Source organism: Lonchura striata, chromosome 6, assembly GCF_050655825.1.
Source record: "Lonchura striata isolate lonStrDom1 chromosome 6, ASM5065582v1, whole genome shotgun sequence".
Classification (NCBI taxonomy): Eukaryota; Metazoa; Chordata; class Aves; order Passeriformes; family Estrildidae; genus Lonchura; species Lonchura striata.
This window is the reverse complement of record NC_140708.1, coordinates 14,767,319-14,789,036: the sequence shown is the minus strand read 5'-3', so window position 1 is coordinate 14,789,036 and position 21,718 is coordinate 14,767,319. Positions and strand designations below refer to the sequence as shown.

Below are 21,718 nucleotides of genomic sequence, written 5' to 3'. Positions count from 1 at the left end.
GGAAAAGGAAACTGTACTTATCTAATAAATGCATAAATTGACAAACACTGAGGAAGAGCCACTTTTAATCCTCAATAACCAGAGGGCATTAGCTTCCCTTCTTTTCTCCAGTTTGGCAACAATATTGCTGTTCTTGCACAAATAAAAATGGCTTTCTACCCAATGTGACTTGAAGCTGAGCATTGCCTCATTCATAATGCAAAAGGAAGGCCTGAAGGTTGTCTGCTCTATTCCCCTTCTAAATAACATTGTGGGACCTTACCATGATAGCACCAGGCAGCCAAGTCAGAAAACAATGTTGGGCTGGCTGGAACAGAGCAGAACATTCTGAATGCTTGATACTTTATTCTGGTCATTCTTTGAGTCCACAGCAGGAAAATATTTATCTAATAATTTGCCAAGGTTTTTTATTTAGAAGTAGTTTGCAATATTATGCCCTGAGTCAACCACAAGTAGCACTCTAATACTATCACCTTACATTGCTCTGCAATTTTACAGAGGAGCATATGGATTTACTCCAGTTATTTAACAGCTTTTTATTCTACAGTTGGTAAGAAATTATCCAACTTGCAAAATTTAATTGCTTGGTTTATAAAATGTTTTAATTACATCAGAAAAACCAGTAGCTTGAAGTCCTTTAAAAATACACCTAGAAATGTGCAGTCAAAGGGAACTCCTTCCAGACCTTTCACTCTCCTCTTTCAATGCTCTGAACATCAGTATTTTTAATGTGACAATGGCACTTTTCATTGATTTGTTCTTAGGAACTATTGGTAGAAAAACACATTGAATTGTATGGCACGATAATGTCCACGCACACTTCTCTTCTGTAACCCACTGCACTCTTAGGATAACCACCCAGACAGTGACCCTGGTCTCTCCTCTGAAATATACAATATGGACAAACCTGTGATAGCCCTTAAAGGCAGCAGCTGCCAAAACCATCATTAGTACATTGGTATGCCTGACAATTTATTCTGAGAAGTCCTAGTCTAATACAGCTTTCATAATACATGCACCCAAGTGTGCTGGATCACAGGCAACACTGCTTTTGTGCTTCATCTCAGCTGTCAGAGCAGATACACTACATCTGTTAACAGGGAGGAATAAGAAAACTCTAGATCAATAATCTATCCAAGCTTCAGCCTAATAAACTTAAGGTTGATCTACACTTGTACGGAAATGCCAATAAATGATGAACTTATATTTCTAATCTACAAGTCCATGTGAACCATAATATTCTGCAGCAGAAAATGCTTCCATCTACTTCCCTCATTTAAAATTGAAATAAGCATATTTAAATTATAAAAAATATGTGAAGAAAAAATTATAATCAATCTGTAAGTTAGCACTAAGAAAAAAAAAATGCTTGCTTAGACATCAGAGTATCTTTAAGTAAATTCTTATTGTGGCCTTCTTAGGCTAACTTGCAGCAAAAAAAAAAAGTTAATTTTAACATGCAGCTCTCCAACTGCCTTAAAATAATGGTATGGATGCTGAAGAATGAAGTCCTCTTGATATGACTTAATGTGCAGATCACCACTGATGACACAGGAGACAACAAATGTGGCTGGGGAAACACCAACCTTTAATTTAAATACACACGGAACACTTGAAGCACAACTAAGATATACCATTTGCAGATGATTGCCTTATGAGGAGGCGGGGAATTATATCAATCTAATTATGCCAGAGCAAGGGTGTGTCTGTGCATGCTCATGCATAAAAGAAAATTTGGAATATTAATCATATCTTCCTGTGCACAACAAGATCCTTTCTTACATAGATGCACAGTTTTCTTGTCCCTTAGAGGTAATAGAAAAAAAAAGACAAAAAGCAAACTAGTGAATTTAGTGACAGAAACATGAAACAAATGAGTTTCATTTCTGTGGCAGGGTTATCAGGTTCATTTACTGCCGAGTTGCCATACCTGTTGAAGTTAATGTCTGGATAACTGGAATACTCAGACTTCATCTTCGCATTGCGACGTGGAAAAGTACAGAAGAAAGCATTGGCCAGAAAACTGGCGATCTGCTCCTGTGACATTGTGATGGAGTGATTCATCTTTTGTTTCAGCAGAGGTATTGGCTACCAACAAAAGAAATGAGGGGGAGGAAGGGGCATGGGAGAAATGAGAGAAATAGAGAGAAGAATAATTAGCTTACCCTTTTTGAAAGAAAAAACAGAAGCACAAAATTGTATTTGTTATATTAGAGCAAGAGTAATTTAGGCTGTTGGTAAAGCCTTTAATCAGCACCACCGTTAAAGTCAAGAACAGTTTATTCAAGACAATTCAGAAGGGCTTGCCTTGCAAATTGCAGATTTCTAATCAATAATAAAAATATCAAGAAAGCATAACTTATCAAACAAAACCATCAGGATTGCAGAGGGGAAAAAATAGATGGGATGCTGCAAATCCTGGGCAATGTTAAAAACTGAAATAAAAAATCCACTTTCAATAGCTGTATAGTTAAGAACCCTCAGGGAATGCTTTCAGCTACAATAACCATCCTTTGAACTTTACAAAGAAACAAGGAAGTCATGCCATAGATCATAACTCTATGACTTGCTTTGAATTTTTTTCCATCCTACTTGAAGAAATAACACTGATGGCATTTGCAGAAAGTGTGTAATTATTGATTCTTTTATAATCAGAATTAACAAAAAGCTCAGCCTCACTTTGGTCTTCAATTTGAAGTTTTATTTTACTCTGGTCATGATTTCCTTAATATAAAAAGAAATAAAGGGGCAGAGGGAAGAAATAACTCCCCAGCTTGAATCATTATACATCTTTCATTTTATCAGGCATTAGACTTCTGATTTTGAGCTTTGGCTCACATTCATGGTATTTAATTTTTAAAATTATGTGTTAATATGGAGTGTGGCAGGGGCACAACATTCTGACTGCTGAGTCCAGTGACCACTATAATAAACCCACTTGGATAGGAGAAAGAGAACACAGTTTTCACTTGCTTCCAAAATTCTCAGCCATCAACATTAGCCTAGCTCCAGTACAGCTACATGTTCATCCTTCTAGTTGTGAATAGAAACTGCTGTTGATTTAGACTGTTGAATACACAGCCCTGTTTACTCCAGAAAACAAACAAACATCCCTTTATTCTTATAACTACTACATTGACATTCACTGAATCTCATTCTGTCTTCTGGCTATTTAATTAACAAGCTATATTATGATGTCTGAAGTCACACAGCTAGAGGGGGGAAAAAAAGCCTGGGAAGCTCATAAGTTCTACCAACCTATAAAAACAGAATATTTTGGATAGTGTTAAATTGGAACAAATTTATCTTTATGTCTAACTAAAAAAATTAGTCTGACAGAGATCTTCACAACTTACATTGCCTAGCAGTACATGATCTCTAAAAATCCTGCAAGTCTTGTGCTTGACTTGTGTTCAGAAACTTCCTAGCATTTTCAAACAGCCTCCCTCATCAAGTTACCAGCAAAAAAAGTAAGAAATATTCATAGCTTGAAATTATGTATATACTTCAGGACTCTTGCAGCATAAAAAAGTAGGGAAAGATTTTCCCTGCTTATTCCTATTAGAATCAATTCAGAAAATGGTAACAAAGAAGTTTACAAATTGTTGTCACCCTGCTAATACGTTACATACCATACATCCTCACTTGACCAGCCCTACTCACTTTTATCAGCTTTACTCCTTAAAGAACTAATTCCCATAGCATTAATATAGAATTAGTTACGGTTTGTATGTGTGCAAGGTCTAAACAGAATAAAGTATGTTCCCAAGTAAATGAAAGTTTTATGAAAATACAGCTTCAAGGATTTAAAAAAATCTGAAATAAAAAAATTAGATCAGATTGAAATAAAAAAAAAAATCAAACCAGATTATTCAATTGTTCCACTTTCTAAGGTTGATTTTACAACCTGATTGGTTGTGTGGTCATTTCATTTAAGAAATGCAAGAAGCAACTTCAGCATATAGAAAGGAAAGGGTTATTGAAGTTCAGGCTAAAACTATGACAGTGAGATTTACTTTTTTTTGCATTCTATTACATAACTGCAGATATGTATTGTCCATTCTGCTCCTTAGGTCTCATCTGCCATCAACACAAAAATTACAGCTTTTATTAAGAACACAATATGACCCTGATATTTTGACCTTAGCCATCAGCCACAGTTTGCAGAGAAGTGCTCTGCCACAGAGTACTTGCAGGCTGGGTTTGCTTACCTGGGTGCAGATACTAGGGAGACAGAGTGCCAGTTTGACCATATCAGGAAGAATGGACTGGAACAGATGTTGAGCCTCTGCATCTTCAAGAACCTGTTAAAAAATAGAAGGGAAAAAAAAACTTTTTACCTCAGAAATAATTATTGAATTAGAAGTTTGCGAAAACAGGACCCATGCAAAAGAAACAAAAAAAAAAAACAGATCCTCTTAGCTTTATACTAAATCTGTAACATTTTCACAGTAGTGCCTCACTGAATTTACCTTGCAATAATCCACTGACTGAGATACAGAAACAAGTCTCAAAAGTTGCAGTTGAGAAAACAAGTCACCAAATGCCCTTTAAAGAAAGCATTTGACTACTTCCAAGGCAATGAACCAAATTTTCATCTGAAAAAATCACTAGCTAACCACAGAAGTACTGGAATGAATTACTCAAATTTCACATTCAGGTCACAGTCCAAGACAAGTACCTGTGACATCCTCCTATAGAGGACAGATAAAATGCACTCCTGACTCAGATCAGTGGACCTGTGCAGCAACAACAGGAAATCCTATACAAGAGGATGCAATCCTGGGCATTTTCTGCCATCCTTCCCCACCATGTTTCCTCAAGAATTACAGCCACTGTAACACAGCAGGTGCAGCCTTGCCAATCCCCACATGCTGAGGCTGCAGTCTTTTCAGTCTCTTCCTGTAGGACACCTGACACTATGACTATTTCAGCTGCCTCACTCTCTCTTCTAACCGACTTTCTGAGAAGGGGAGACCAGAATTGACAACACTGAAAACAAACAGGCACATCCATGTCTCACAAGGCCTCTCAAAGCTTTTATCCCCCAGAACAAGTCACATCAAACCTTTCTTTCCCTGTTCTCAGTTCCCCCCTGACGCTGTCTGGCCCACTGTGATTGTATTCAGTTGCCAAAGCCTATCAAGCCAATATATTCAGAGCAAGTCCAGGATCTCCCTTCCGCTTGCAATTGGCAGTTCTGAGCACAACATCCCACAGCCAGGGTTTAGATGAACCCACCAACATGCCTATTCGTGTATCACACACCTATTTTTCAAAGATGTAAAAATTTATTTAAGGTGGGCAATGGTCTTCTAAGAAAAGCTAGGATAAGGGTTATAAAAAAAAATGCAACGCAAAGTGGCACATTTGCAATACGTGAAGCAGCACAAAAGCCTCAAAACTCACAGTCTGCTGAATGAACAGGCTGAAGGGAGATGTAGAGAAAAGCACATTCCTATGCTATGAAATTTTTCTGTGAAGTTTATCTGTGAATACAGGCATCAGATGTCAGTGGCTGTTAGATTTGATTTGCATGCTGCATTCAAAGCAAAAAGCAGAGAGATCACACAATATGCACTACAGCTGGGGAACAGGAGACAAAGGTCACAGATCAGTTGTCTGTCTCCATCCTTCCCCTTCAGAGAATCTGTATTTGAGACCAATTCTTCCTACCAGTTTCTAGACTAAAATCTTCAAAATTCTGAAATGGTGGCTTTAAAACTACACAATATTATTTTTTCAAGTAGCACTTAAAAAATGTATTTGCTAACAGTTTTGCACAAAACCAGCTGCAGACAGAATGGATGAAACAGCATGAAGGTATTATCAACTTTAGTCTACAACACTTAAGACTAATTGTGAAATCACAGGAACAGATCTTTTTCATCATATTATCAGGGCTTTGCAATTCCCATTTTTATGAAAAGTATCACATAGGCTTCGGAATATAAAAAAGACACTGGCAATTCTCTTGAGAAGGAAAATTCAGCGCCTCTGGCTCAAGACACAGTGATCCTCATAAACACTGAAAATATTATTTGAAGGCTAGCAACTTCTGCTCTTCCAAGATCATTAAAATAGCCATAGAAATATCTTGTCTCTGTTGTCTCCTGCTCCAAGTAATAATATAAAGGAAGAAGAGTACTTAGGAATTTGAAAACCAAAACACAAACAAATGCTCAAAGCACAAACAACTTCTGTTCAGAAAAAGGGGGAAAACATAATAACACCAAGACCTACACAGTTACTTTCTATGCATTATGTATGTTGCTTGTGGAGGCATAAAAATGAGGGTTTAATATAAAGTTTTAAAATGAAAGAAGAACTTACAAAGAATAACAAGCCCAGGAAGCATGAAAATAATTTGATATGAGAAGAATCCAAGTAATAAACAAAGTACTTCAGAAAATAAATTTATATTTAAGATGGGAAATGAGCAAGATGCATCTCTCTCTCCTGTTGCTGGCTACATATGCACCTACATATTTACACAGCATAAGTCAAAACCTGAAAACTATGACCTAACCTTTAACATTACCTGCTCTAGCAGGAAACTTTTCTCTGTTCTTAGGCACAATGTTTTTAAGTGCCATAAAGTAACCAAATGAGCATTTAAAGTCTAGAATTTCAGATCTCAACCCATAAAATGAATACATAACTTACAGCTATTCAAAATCTGACATTTAACCTCAGATGTCTACCAGGCTGTCAAATTCTGATATTCTCTTCCCTTCGGGTAACACTTCCTCTCTTTTAAAGTTGACATATAAATAGTGGCTGCTGTGCTTTGCTGACTGCCACAGACTATACAGTATCACTTATCTGGTGACACATTATGGCACCGGACTCTGTCATAGCTGTCAAGACTTCAACCTTTTCTTTATACTTCTTTGAAAACAACATAATAATAGTGTGAGACAATTTCTTCCCAAAACAGAGGCAGGCCAGCAATTGCACAGCTCAGCTCTGATGCAGAATATTTAATTATAAAGATCACTTCTACTCTGAAATACTACTTTTCCTTCTTCTTACCTGTCTAATAATATACCAGAGTATGCTTTCTTTTCTATAGTATTTCTATGCATGAGTTTTACTCGACCTCCACTTATGAAAAATGTCAATATTTAGAGGCATTACTGCTCAAAAGTGTTCTCCCTGACCTGATTATTCTTACATGTGAATGAAGTTTTTTAAAAGAGTGTTGGGTGCCATGAAGACCCCACAACTACAAATATATGATTATTGAGAATTCACAGACCTTGTCAAGAACTCCTAACTCAGCATTGCCCTCTATCAAATGGCTACATCCACGTAACTAAAGTTTACCCTGTCTGCCCATATACTCTTCCTGTACAGGTAACATTCCTTTGAGGTTTCTATAAAAAAGAACACCTGCAAATCCCTGGCTGCTTGGCCCTCACAGCCTCTTTTGACTTCTCACCCAGCACACCATCACAGGTGCAGCTTTGTAGACCCACCACTGTCACTGCATATTCTCAGCCATGCTGAGTGCAACAAAGAGCCGGGGTTACCGTAACAGTCTTTCCAGGCTTTGAAAGCAGCCTGGAAAAAGGAACACTCAATCATGGAAAGTAAAAGAATTCCGGGACGTGAGTGCTGACAACATAGCAACATCTGGCAGATATCCCAGGATGCAAATGCCAACCTGGAGAACCTAGCATCAGCAGAGAGAACACCTGGTCACAGAACTGAGGGCAGATTTATTTAGAAGGCAACTCCCTTCAGGAAGCAGTGACTTGTACTGATGTAAAATCCAGCATATTTAGAATGACATTGCACATTCTACATATTTGATGCTGCTGAAAGAGGAATGTGTCCATTCTATCCATTCAAACACAGGCACACACCCCCACACACCACATTTCATCAGTTTCCATGTTCATCTGACAATTTCCTGAGATTCTTCATCTTGCTGATTCTACAGAAAAAATCTGGAGGTAGGGATAGTCTGCTCCTGCAGTAATAAGTTGAAGCAGCCTACCCAAAAGTTAAGCATTATTGGAAGTGTGCAGAGTGGGTGTTAAGTGAAAAAGAATCAGTCATGACCATTGCCAATGTGCTGCAAAGGCAGATCTTGGTTGCAACTCTTCCCACTGAAAAAACAGGAATGTTCTAGTCAGAATGAAATTGTTAAAATGAACACCTCACTTGGAAGTCTGTCTGTATGAATTCACTAATGTGCTTTTAATTGTGTACAAGTTTTTCAAGTCCACAACTCTGCAAACATTAAGAGAAAGGACTGAGTTTTCATTTTTAAAGGAACTAACATTTGTTTTACAACTTAAGGAATTCTAAAATGTGAAATGTTTGTCAACAAGTCTTCATAAAGAAAAATATATTTAAGTACTGTGGCAATTTTGGTTTTAAACAATTGATCAGTTTCTGCTTTCCTTATTTATGCACTTGAAATAAAAACATAAATACAGTGTTGACTTTATCAATGCTCCAGCCATGCAAAATATGTAGGAATTAAATACATGCAGGGCTTATACCCTGAGGGAAAAGTATATGGAGTCAGAGTTGCAAAGCATGACTTGCTTTTAACCAAAGAAATAATTTGGCAACTCCATCACCATTTTCACTGGAGTTTCTGATTAAATGAACAGGACTTAGGGCTCCAATTCCTAAGATGCAAATGGCTCAGCGAGCCATAGCAGAGGTATGAGCTCTTGGCCAAACCTGCAGTGCAATTTAGCAAAATGAACATTTATCCTGCAGCAAAGAGGCCTGACTAAACATGGCTGTAAGTAATGGCCCCTTGTCACTATAAACCAGTCCTCCAAAATGCAGCAGACGAATGCCTGACAGCCTAATAAGAAGGATCTGAGGTAGTATGGGGTGATAGTGATGGTAGAGAGTTTAAATCTAAATCTGACAGCTCATCAAAGCAAACAAACTGCACATAGGGTGCACAAATTTGGACAGCTCCATCTATAACAGCCATCATGCCAACAGGCAGCCAGCATGCTAAGACAGCAATAGCTTAATGCTTTCAATTTGTTTGGTTTTATATGCCCATATTAACTTCTGTGGCAGGACAAGGACCAATTGAATCATGTTCTTAAGGATGAAGAGGAAAAGCAGAGTGCTTCCTTCAGACTGTGTGTCTCTTATTTTCTAATTCTAATGGATTTTGACCTCCTGACTTTTTCCTTCACAGCTGCCATAATACCTCATGCTGTCAGTGATCCAAACCATCTACAGTTCCTACACTGAACCTTCCAGTAACAAATTTCCAAATTATTTTAATATAAGATACCATACGGTTAGAAGTGATAATTCCAAACTAAATAATTGAACAAGCCAAATAACTTGTATATATTCGATTTACAGTAGGTTCATTCTCCTAATTTCAGGAATTTGTTTTTTTCTTTCTTCGCTATCTTCAATTTGTCTCAAATAAAATATTTATAGTTTTATAGGATATTTTGAGGCACATTAAATACTTCTAAGCTGAAAACATTGTCCTTGAAGGTATTTTAAAAATGTGTGGCTGTGGCACTTAGGGACATGGTCTAGTGCTGGACTTTAGTAGTGGCAGTGCTGTGTTAATGCTGGATTCTGTAAACTTCAGGGTCCTTATCAACCTAAATGGTTCCATGATTTTGAGGCATTTAAACCCTGAGTGTGCTCAAACAATCACAATCTGTGGCTGCTCCTTTATCACAGTTTTCATTACTCGTCCTTCCAGAGCCTGTAGTTATTTCCTTGTTCTCCTGTCTTATCCAGAAGTCCCCTGCTTTTTGCATACTGTTAAACACTTAAACATGGTGAAGTCTAAATCCATGACTAGAACTCTGCAGTGCAAATAAAACAACGAAGCCGCAGGTTATGACACTGAAGTCCTTTACCTGAAAGTAACCAACCTCAGACGGGCAATCTGTACTCCCTTTAATCCTCTAATCGTTGTCACAGATGCCTTTAAACATTACAGAATCCTAAGAACAGGCTTTCTCAATCTAGTATTTGGAACAGCTGGGGAAAAACAACTAAACAAACACACAAACAACAAAAAGGCCCATGTCTCAGTTCTTACTGAGTGACTTTAAAAAATAATCTATTTAAATTAAACCCCCAAAACAAGCTTCACTATGTAGTACTCTCTACAAAACCTCTCTTTCTGCACAGGGAGATCAATTCTACTTAAAGGCATTGTGCAACAACTATCAGTGTACTCACACCCAGACAGAGATACCAGGCTGCAGCCCAGTAACTCAGATGCCTCTGTAAAACAGACTCATCATAAAGTCAAATACTGTACATATTAACAAGACTGAAACATAGAAGAAATGTGGGGTGGAGGGTGTGTTGTGTGTGCAATCTAGTTCCCATTTTATCATGTTAATGAATTTCCAAAGCTGCAGGAAAGAATACTCTCATCTGCCTCTTCCAGTTTCCTTACAAAACTAATTCAGTAGAAAACACACTTAGCTGTCAAATCCATCCCATTTGCTGAGTGCTTGTCTGATTAGAAATAAAAGGAAGGACAAAGTAATCTTTGGAGGAAAGAAGAAGGAAATTGTAACACTGGATTATGCAGAGAAGAATCTTATTTGAGAATAAGAATGCTTCTGACATTTATCAAAACCACAAACTGACACTTCAAAAGGAAAAAAGAAGACAGCTTACAAGGCAGAGGTTAATTTGGTTATGTTTAATTTTTTTCCCCCAAAAGGCAAATTCATGTCTTCTGCCAATCCAACTCTGGAATAATCTCTCAGGTGTATCATCCTTAACAACTGCTGCTTTGTTCTCAAAGCTTTTAAACATTCTAAATAAAATCTGAGAGAAGAATGTGTGTTTATTTTCATTCTCCTCTTAATGGTTTTAGAAGCCCAATATATACTTCCAAGGAACTGGAAATTTAACCTCAGTCATTTTCACTACCCTTCAGGCTGCCAATAGCCTCTATGCTGCTGCAGAGTGATTCTGTCGTGGCTAGAAGCATCACAGCCATCTCCAAAGCAGTGGCAGAATCCTGAGATGAAAAATCAAATACCACTTTCTATGTACTTTCAAGTTATTCTAGGGAAGTAGAGCAGTGGAGATGACAATGACCATGTCTCTACAGAAGAGCTGTAACATCAGGGGAAGATAAAAGTTACCAGTGAAAGTGATCTGCTTCCAGGCTTATTCAAAACTTTAATCTCTCTCAAAACAGTAATACTGTAGAAGTATTTGAAAGCCTTTATATACTAAATACGTTCTGCAACCACTTTTGAAACCTTGGCACAAAAAGCTCCATGAGACAATACAGCTGTTACCCTTATGAAAACTATTTTCTTTAACATGCCAAAACACCAAACCAAATAAACAAACAAACAAAAAAAAAAAAAACCAACAAGCACAGGCAGAAGGAAAAAAAAAGGATCAAGTAAAGACAAAACTATACCACTGCAGTATACCATTCTTTGCTTGACTGTCAGTATTACACAGGCTCAAAATGACCAATAATTAAAGACAAATATCCAGTAATTACTATTTTATTGGCTAAATAAGACCCTCAGACCATCTTGAGGCTACACACCTTGCCACCTCTGAAAACCTGCTCTTTAAAAAATGCATGGCAGCAGTAAGAAACTCTCCAAGGAAGAGTTTATATATATAAGCAAAATCCAGTTTTTCAGATGAAAAGGAGGAACAAACCCAGGAATATAGCTACAATCCACTTCATTTATACCCCATAGTTATCCTAAAAAATGGCAATGCGTCTTTATCACTTCCCTACCTACATGTACACTTTTACAGCAGGCATTTCTCTTGAAAGCTTTGACCACCAGGGTTTGTTTTGTGGGGCTTTTGTACTCTTAACTGCTCAATACATTATAAATAAAATCTAAAAAAAAAAATCCAAAAGCACTAAGCAGCTAAGGAAAACCCCCAAAACAAATATAAACTTCTTTTAGCCATTTGAGATACATAGGTGAGCACAGATAAATGATGATTTACACATAATCAAATGGAAGTAAAGAAATCTATTCAACAGTCCTCTTTGACCCCAAAACAAAACAAAGCAAATATCAGAAGGTAGCCTTTAAATCCAGAATTTTAGGGTTTTTTTCTTTTGTTTTTCCAAGAGGAATGTTCTCAATACAGTGAAAAACTACGAAAGAGACACTCAGAATGTGTCTTTACATAGATCTTTATTAAAGCACTGAATATCCACAAGCACTTGGGACACAGTATAAGTCTATCTCTGCACCTGCTATGTGCAGCTATCCCTTCCCTGATAATTCCAACTCAACAGTGATTGCAAAAGTGCTTACAAAACACCACTTAAAAAATACTCAACCATTCTGCCAAGACAGTACATAAAAATAAGAATAAGCCTGTAATTCAATGCTCTTTCTCTTCTACAATGCTTAGTTTCTAATGTTTTGAATGTGTACAGATGCATATTCCCCCACCACAGAAAGGCTCACCTTTTGTTCAATATGGGAATAAATTCCTTTCTGTTGCTGTGAAAAGAAAGCCCTTCATGGCACACTCAAAAGACCTTTTCAGTTTAGATTTTAAAAAGGTAATCTGATGTAATGAAAATTGCTTGAAAACATCTGGACTAAAGTAAAATCCAACAAGGAGCAACGGGCAGGCTATTTTCAGCCTTGGGACATTCTGTTTCTGGCTTAAAAGCCTACATTTGTAGTGCTGACATCTCTATACAATGCTCACTTCTGTTAGTACTGTCCAGTCAATTATAAAAATGACTTATCAAAAACCCAGTCACCAGAACAATTTGGTACTTCAAAATTCCTTCTATTCCAGTTTCACTGATTACAGCAATTGTTTTTTCAGGCAGGTCATTCAAACAACAAAACAAACAGGAAAGACTGTCATGGTTCATAAGACCTATGAGGAGACAGGAGTGGGGTGAAACCTTATTAGAACATAAAGATTTCCCAAGATATGCACATACTTAATGGTAGCAGTGTTCTGTGTTTGGTCTTTTTCAAATGAATGAAAATCAAGAGCTCTACCATAATCCAATTAAACTATACTGCATTCGCATAATCTTCACTTGTTGCATTTATAGTCCTTTTTTAGATTAAATTTTGAAAAAACAGTAAAAAAAATGGAACCATAATTTCCAAAATTACCCAGGTAATTTGAAAATTTTCTCAAATTAATTTTGAGGTTATTAAAGATAAGATTATTTAACCACAAAAGACAGTGTGGTTCTGTGGCTGGCTGCAATTCTGCAATTTGAAGTAGAGTATTTCATTGACAAGACAGTTCTTAGTTTTATTCAGTTATCTCAAAATGCAACCAATTCTTCTTAGAGAGGAAAAAGACACACTACCAATATTTGCATGTCTGATTTTTTGCTCAATTTTCTATCATTTAGTGAGCTCTACTGTAACTCAATTACTTGTATCTGACATTTTCTGAAAGTAGCACGTTCAGCTCAAACATGCCAGTATGTTAGGTAGTAGCATACATTTAAATGAGAAACTACACTTCGCACTAAGCACATTCTGTAGTTGTTATCCCAAGTTTTACAAATTTGCACCACAATCAGCAACACACATGTGCTAGGTGTTCCAGTGAAATACATTAGTGTTCTTCTATTTACTTTAATTATTCTTAAGTGCAAAGCATTGACTAACAAGACTCATTGTAGCAAGCTCCATCACTCCTCACTTTCTGAATATTCCCTAATATTCCGGAATCTGCACACAACACCTGCAGTAGAAAAAGTGGATTTTAGAAATTGTACACGGACATACCCATATAAATACTACTAGGCTGAAATTAAAATGGCAAGAATTTGTGAAAACAAAAATCAATTTCTAGTACAAGAGTTAACTTCAATTTCGCAAGAAAATGAAAACAGACTTTTGGAAGATCAAAACATAAATAATATGGGTGTGTGGTATTTTTGGAAAATAGAAAGAGTTGTATTTATAGATCAATTTCTTTACATATTTATCTTACTACTTAGTTTATGTGTTTTAAAATCATATTTATGGAAAATTTTTAAAAGGCATTAAATAAAATTCTAAAAACTTCCAAATAGAGACTTGCATGTAAAAGCAGATGGTAGCAAAGCCTCACATGCCAACTGCTCTGGACTTCTAAAAGGATCCAGCATGCAGTAGCATCCATCATGTAAGTTTCAGTGGAAAGAAGTGAGAAATGGAATTCCTTTTCTAATCCTGTATCAGAACTAATCACAACTGTAATTCAAAGACAACTATTTTTAAAGGGTGTAGAAAAATAGCAATGTATTCCTTCAGTTTGACATGTGAGTTTGTTTTCTTCCTACATGGCTTTTTATCAGATTGTAGAATAAGCTGAGGTTGTGCCACAAAAAAACCCCAACTGCTAGCAGTCAGTTTTGAGGCTAAAGCCAGTGACCTCACACTTGACTGGAAAAGGACAAAGGAGGAGAGAGAAAGTAATCTGGTAAATTCTTCCCTCATGCTGAAGGTTCTCTGTAATTAAGTTTAAGGAAGGGAAGAGACTGGTCTTTTTAGACATTATTACCATTTTTCTTTTAATCTTACAGAAAAATCCAAAGGTAAGAGTTATACAGCTTCTTTAGTAATACAAAAGGATTTCCTGAACCCTTAATTTACATGAGAATCAACAGCAAATATGCAATTTCTGGCCATTAAATAGACCGATTGGCTTCAACAGCTTTCCCAAAAACAAAAAGGCCACAAGGCGTCCATGCACAGGCACTGCAGACACACAGTTTTCTCTATATTAGAAGCAAATCTAACAGTTGGAAACTGAGCATCACCCAGTGGAGAGTGTATTTGTAAAGACACTGATAGCATATCCCCTCTAAGAACTCCTACTTGAGTCAAGTAGGCACCAAGGGTTTAAAGAGAGCTTGGAAAAGCAAATTTTGAAAGGCATAAGTGCCTTAAGTGATTCAAACATTTCAAATGTCAATGACCTTTAGTAATTTTGCCTCTTAGAAAAGTCTGTTGTATAGATGCCATACCTTCCTGTCAGCAACATCTCATATTGCACACTAAGCAACAACAGACCCTGCATGACAAGGCCACTTGTCTCAACCCTTAGCTTCAATCCAACCAAGCCATAAGAATGCAAAAATGGACAATAGTTCCATGTACAACAGAACAACAATAGAATGAAAGCACATCAGCAAAGGATTCCTAGGAAAGTCTGACAGCAAGAAGCAAAAGTAATCAGAAGCACTTCCTCATTTGCAGTAATCAGCATCAGAAGTTCCCAGAGTCCACCAAAATATCTCTGTGAGTGTCAATGAGATCTTTCTAACAGCAATTTCTCCAGATTCCTTCAAAACCTGATGCAAGGCCATAGCATCCTCTAGCTCCCCTGACAAGGGGTTCCACAGCATTCAGCATCTCAATAACTACTTTTGTCTGGTGTTGAGACATCCCAATTCACTTCACTGTACAAATGGGAATTATACTTCCACGCATTAACTGACATTCAAGAGAATCTTTTGGAAAGTGTGAGGGCTCCCTCTTCTGACAACACTTAGATCAAACCACAGAATTTACAGGCTGTGTTATTCCAGAAAAAAAATCTTGGCTCCCACACAGATATTTATTTTCTATTAGTTAAGAAATTTGAGCATGTTTTCCTCTTAAGGGAAAATAAACCAAAGCCAAATAAACTGGTAATTCCTGTTGTTATAAGAAAATTGACTTGGATGTTACAAAGTACTGTTTAAAAGTAATGCATATTTTGACAGTATAACTTGCAAGGAACTACTTAAAATAGGAAGCCCAATGCAAGACTGATATGACAGAATTTAGGAGATTCATAGATGAGGTGAGCTGTGCCCATAATCAGAAGATAAAATAACAAAAGGCACTTTAAAATCAAACACAGACCTATTGAAGTAATATCTGAATAATCTTCAAAACAGACACCACTAGATTTTCAGACATGGCTCCCTTCTAAATCAGACTACAAAATCCTTGGTTAAGCAGGCACTGAAAGTCAATAGTGCCCAATGATATAAATACATACCTGACAATCAGAGACTCTGTTTTAATCTTTTTCTTTCAATATATATTTGTGACTACATCTCCTTCTGTTGAGCTGCTGTCACTCCCTTTGGGCTAGTTACTCAGGCCAGCTTTCCTTTTAACCAACCCCCTAAACCTTGGCTGGACAAACCTGAAACAGCTCCTCTGTACCCTCAAAATCATAGGATAAACCAGAAAATACATAGGCTAGTGGTAACCCTTAATCATTAACTCATAAATACAATAAATTCAAAAGCACTACAGTTCACTATAGCCAGTCATTTCCTCAGAGAACGTTAACTTTCACACAAGAGCTGCTCACTTAGACTGCAAGCATTCTTTGAAAGCAGATGCCTTATTTACAAAACTTGGTAAGTTCACACATCCCTTAATAATGGGAAAATTCAAGCATTTCTCTGCAAAAATCTATCCCCTCACATGTCCTGTTCACTAAACTCACAAAGCAAGCCAGGGCTTGCTTTTGCTCCTGTGGTCTACAAGAGGAGACTCTGTCACAAGCTCTTCGCTGTTTCTTATTTAAAATACAGCTGCACACTCTTTTAACTTGGCTGAAAATCTGTGTATGAAACAGACCTCCACCCTTCATCTGAGAACCACACATATAAAAATCATCATTCCCAGGATACAGAAATTTCCTTTTCATCCTCATGAACGATTGAAGCCTGATCTCTAGTTTATTTCCCTATTGTTCCCTCTCCTCTGGAGACAGCTGATATTATTTACGCTCTTTGGCTATGATCTCTGAGTCTAATCACCCACAGTTTCCAAAATCCCAAATGCACACTGTGAACACATCAGGACAAGCTCAGTTGTGCTTGTAGCAGTATGATTCAAATCTGGTACATTCCCGAGTCATATTTTTAACTGCAGAGCACTCATACTTTAAAACATTGTAAGTATGTATACTTCAGTAACACACAAGTGAGCTCAAAAGGCCAAGTTAATTTCGCTTAGGAGGACAGTCAATAGGAACAGGGACTGAGTGTGCACAGCCTCTAGCATGGAGCCATGTCAGCCACCCCAGGGATGAGAGGGGGGAGCACTACATCTGCAAGATGGGTGAGCACAGTAGCTCTCATGGCTTGCAAGTATGATACCACTGGGATTTTTATAAGTGCCTTTCGTCAGTAATAATAATACTGTGCTGCATGGAAAAGAAAGTTCATTCTGTGAAAGAGCAGTCCCCACACACAATGGAGACAGGCAATGGAAAGAGAACAGAACAGCTCCTCTGATCACATGGCCTCAGCAGACACCTATGTACATACATAACAAAATTCACTTCAAATTAAATTTAGTTTCTGCTGAGTCTTCATAGAGCTTAGCAAACCCCTCCCAAGAAAATAAGTATGTGTGTTTTAGAAGTACTTCTGAAGTATTGAAGAAAAATACAATTTCTACTGCATCTCATTTAACCTTACATTATGCTTTAATTAACATAGTTTCTAATTGTCAGTCAGGATGTACACTAAAATATTAGTCCAACTTGCATTTGAGACATACTATTCATTTATCTTTTCCATTCTCCCCATGAAAGTACTAACACCTAATACTTGAAACTATAAAATCCATCCCAGTCTTTCAAAGGCTCTACAGTTTAAATTCACCATCCCACCAAACAGCAGAATTTTCCTGCTATACCAGCAAAGCAGAGTCTATACAAACACCACTGCAATATAACATTAAAGTTTTACGAAAAAGGAAAAAAAGACCAACACTTTTTAAAAGAAAAAAAAAATTACACTGGAAATATTAATGCAATTTCTTAATAAATCTGGTTGTCCTAAAACAGGAAAAGGGCATTTCACACCCTATCTTCAGGAAGCTTAGAGATTACTGAAGAACCCAAATTACATGTAAAAAATTTAAAATTAAGTCAGTTTATAAAGTATAATTATTGTTTCAGTGGAAGTTACCAGGTAAATAGCTGCTCACTTAGATATCTGACAGCTGGAAGCATTTACTCTAGAAAACGGAAATAAAGCCAAAAGCATTGAGACATGTAGGCAAAACAGTGACTTTTACATTACTTTTCTTCCTATTTTAAATCAACTTGTTTTACCTTCTCACAGAAGTCAGTAAGAGCTGTAAAATCCCATTTCTTGGAATATGCAACGTTGTACCTCAATATGGCCTCCTAAGGAAGAAGCACAACAAAACAGAGCTAATTATTAATGGAAGAAAAACCTTTTAAGGAAATTTCCTTGTTGGAGGAACAGCACCATCTGGTGGCTAAAACCCGCCATGGAGCCTACCAAAATCCATAACACTTAATTTGCTCTATAAATATAGAGCAAATCCTTGATACTGAATCTTGTTTTGGGTTTAGCAATGAATTAGCTTCACTCTACGGGGTTTTTTCTCCTAACACAAAATAAGACAAGGCTTATCTCCCAACAAACAACACAAATGTTCCCCATCCCATGCTTGCTCTTGTTAACACTACTAATAAAAGTTATTTAAAGTATAAAAACAATATAGCACAAGTTGTACCAGTTTAGGAACTTAAGGAATCAGAACCACAGAAATTGAATAGACCCTTTACAACAATACTACCCTTTAAAAATTCACAAGAGAAAAATACCATATAAAATAATGTCAAGGGAAATCTCCTCAGTTGCTGGAGAAGCTCTATTTGTTCATTTAAAGTTTATCTATTATGCCTTTTGCATCCTCCTCCTTCCCTGCCTTTCAGGAACAACCTAAATTACATTATTCTTCACCAAAAAAAGCATAATAACAACTCTAAGCTGCTCCAATATTCGTGTTACTGTAAGACTTTGTGCCAATATAACTGTAAAAGTTATGAAGAGCATTCATCTCCAAAATCTACAGATTTTTGTCAGCAGCTTGAATTGTGATTTTAGTGGAGTGAACTGACGCGAAGAGTTACTATTTCCAACTCTCTCACCTGTGCATCCCTGACCATCTGGCTGCACAAAATCCTCATGCTATGTTTACCACAGACTAGTATATGCTGCTGGACAAACACAGTTTTGTGTAGACTTTAAAATGGCAATTCATTTAAATAATCTGATTAAATTCATTGGTAACACTTAGTACTCATTAAGAACCATCATTCCTAAGAAATCCCTTGAACAGCAGAGACTTTTTCGTAATTTATTTTTTTAAGTCATTAAACAAATAGAACCAAGCCAGAATCACTGGCAGTATATAGACAACCTGAATGTATTTATATGCATATAGACTTGATTTCAAACTGACAGGCTTACCTTCAAATCATGTGAGCAGGTAAATTTGTTAAGTAAGGCAGTTTGGATTAGTTCCCATCGACTTCCAGCAGTTCTATCTCCATTCTTTAAAGTAAAAGCCCAAAACAAAGTCAAAATAAATTATTCAAAACATAAAGACACATTTATTGTCATTTGTAAAACTGATAAATGAAAAGACTGAGTGTATTTAATAGAGGCTATAAAAATTCTTTGTTTTTGAGTCGAGTATCAATAATCATTATAGAGTTTTACTACAGGACACACTTGCTGACTATATTCACCCTAGTCTGAAGTATTTCACTGGGTATGTTTAAGTCTCAAGCAGTGACAAGAAATACCAGACCAACAGGGCTAATATCTGCAATTGTTTTAGCAGAACAACAATCAGATACACCTCACTATCAGCAATACCTGACTGAGTATTATAATCAAACTGTGCTTACAAATTCATTCACTGTTGAAATTGCAAATGGATCCACACACATGAAATTATATATAAATATGTAAGTAAATAAATACATCATTTATAAGGAGTTCAATTTTACACTCCATGTAAGTATAGAAATATATATCATCAAATTACCAGGGGAAAAAAAAAAGTCTTCTGCTCTGTCTGAAGCATCATGACCCAAAATCCAGTTTTTCAGACTTGATTTTCTAATTCCATAGTCAGTCCAACAATTGAGCAAATGCAGTAAACTGAAAACTCATCCATGTGGAAAGAAACTTATTTAATCACACAACAATTAAGTAAATACTTAATCTTACCTCATCCTCTACAGGGTATAAATTTTGTTCGGAGCAGGGCATTTTAACATGCTTGTTATCCCATAAATCTTTGTAGTGAGTTGGAAAAGGTTTAGGTACCTCTCCTTCCCTCAGAAGATCAACCTGTAACATAGAAGGACAGGCAAAGAAAATCAGACTCTACTTTCAAGTTTTTAAGTGGAAGAAATAAAAAGTAAGCAAAAACACAGTTTAAGAAGCTCTCATCTACAGCCATCCTTTTTGGAATGGGGAAAGCTACAAACTGACCGCATGATAGCTACTCAGAAAAAAATCCATCTGTTAAACTTACATTATACTTGTTGAAAACAATGCCATCTTAACACACTCAAATAAAGGCAATATATTCAATTACTATATATCCAATCACTACCTAAAGATTTCCTCATTTATCAATTTAAGTATCTACATTTTTTCAAAACATAGTTACAAATCATATACAGAAATAGTATTTTTAACCTAATGCTGAAAGGGATGAGGAATCATTATAGTTAGAGCAATGTCTCACATTTACTCTACAGAACATCTGAAAAGTAAAAAAAAGAACAGCACATTTTTAAAGACTTAATTTGCTATTCAGCCCTCCAGCAGCACTAAGTCTCTCAGAATAAGTATTTAAACTCAATGTGCCTTTCTTTTGGATGGGATTTATCCATCACTCCACAGTTTTCTGGTCATGTTTTGTTTCAACAATAATTGGATTGCATGCTACTCCAAAGGATTAAAGGAAAACTTATCAGTTTTGATCTAAAATGCAGTGGCAAAATTGCAAGGAACTCTGCTTCGTTTGTTCTCTTTTCCATATCTTGACTATCTTGAGCCTCTTGTATGTCTTGAGCCCAAACCAGAACCACATTAAAATGAAAATATAGCATGAAAATGTTGGAAGCAAAATTCTACTTGTAGAATTTACGACTCAGTCAAAGAAGCACTCATAACCCCCCACAAAACAAAAATACTTGCCCCTAACAAAACTGAGGCAGCAAAACCCTGCTTTTCATCTGGATCTCAATATCCTAATTCTAAGCACCAGAAGAGCCAATTTTCAGGAAATCAGTTGCCCCAGTCCACTTGCAAGGAATGGCAAGACAGGTGGCATTTCACATTACTGAGCACTAGAGGCAGAAGTTTGGCTCGAGGCACTGCAGTGCATCACTGTACCCTGACAGTCACGGTGTGGGTGGCCGAGGGTCGCAGGTGAGGCAGACGGGCTCCACACGCCGGCATCCTCCTCATCTCTTCAATCGGGGTTCCAAACCATTTCTTGTTGGTTGGCAGAGGAGGTGGTGTATATTTAGCAACCTTCCTTCCTGGTCTCTGGGGTTTGAATTCACACTTCTCTTTCCTGCTGTTAAAATACAATGCATTGAAATATTTTATTTCCACTGAAAAAATTGATGGGCAAATATACAAACTTCCACCCCAGGGTTACAATGACAGCCGTCAGTTTATTTGCCCGCCTTTGCTGTGGCCTCAGGCCAAAGATTTATTTGGGGAGAACTCCCACCACCACCAACCTTCCCCTCCCCAGGACACACAAGTACATGTCTACCAAAACACTCTTCTCTACAGGCTGACAAAACCCTTCAGAGAACTGCAGTGGGTTAGCAAAGCAGGGTACTCCTCTGCAGAGCCATGCTCCTTCCCAACAGGACCTGTTTATCCATGGACAATGCCCCA

General features: G+C 37.0%; 1 protein-coding gene across 3 annotated transcripts in view; it reads right to left on the bottom strand.

Annotated features, from left to right (window-relative positions):
- PARG (poly(ADP-ribose) glycohydrolase) overlaps positions 1–21,718 on the bottom strand; it is a 59,243-nt gene that overhangs the window by 30,486 nt on the left and 7,039 nt on the right. For 2 of the 3 annotated variants that reach the window (XM_021536153.4, XM_085583275.1), the window contains 6 exons: positions 21,200–21,386; positions 20,021–20,143; positions 19,253–19,336; positions 18,082–18,156; positions 4,212–4,304; positions 1,931–2,088 (listed from right to left, as the gene is read on the bottom strand). In XM_021536153.4, coding sequence (XP_021391828.1) covers positions 1,931–2,088; positions 4,212–4,304; positions 18,082–18,156; positions 19,253–19,336; positions 20,021–20,143; positions 21,200–21,386 — 720 coding nt within the window. The remainder of the gene's footprint in view (positions 1–1,930; positions 2,089–4,211; positions 4,305–18,081; positions 18,157–19,252; positions 19,337–20,020; positions 20,144–21,199; positions 21,387–21,718) is intronic. The other variant, XM_085583274.1, reaches the window with a different exon arrangement.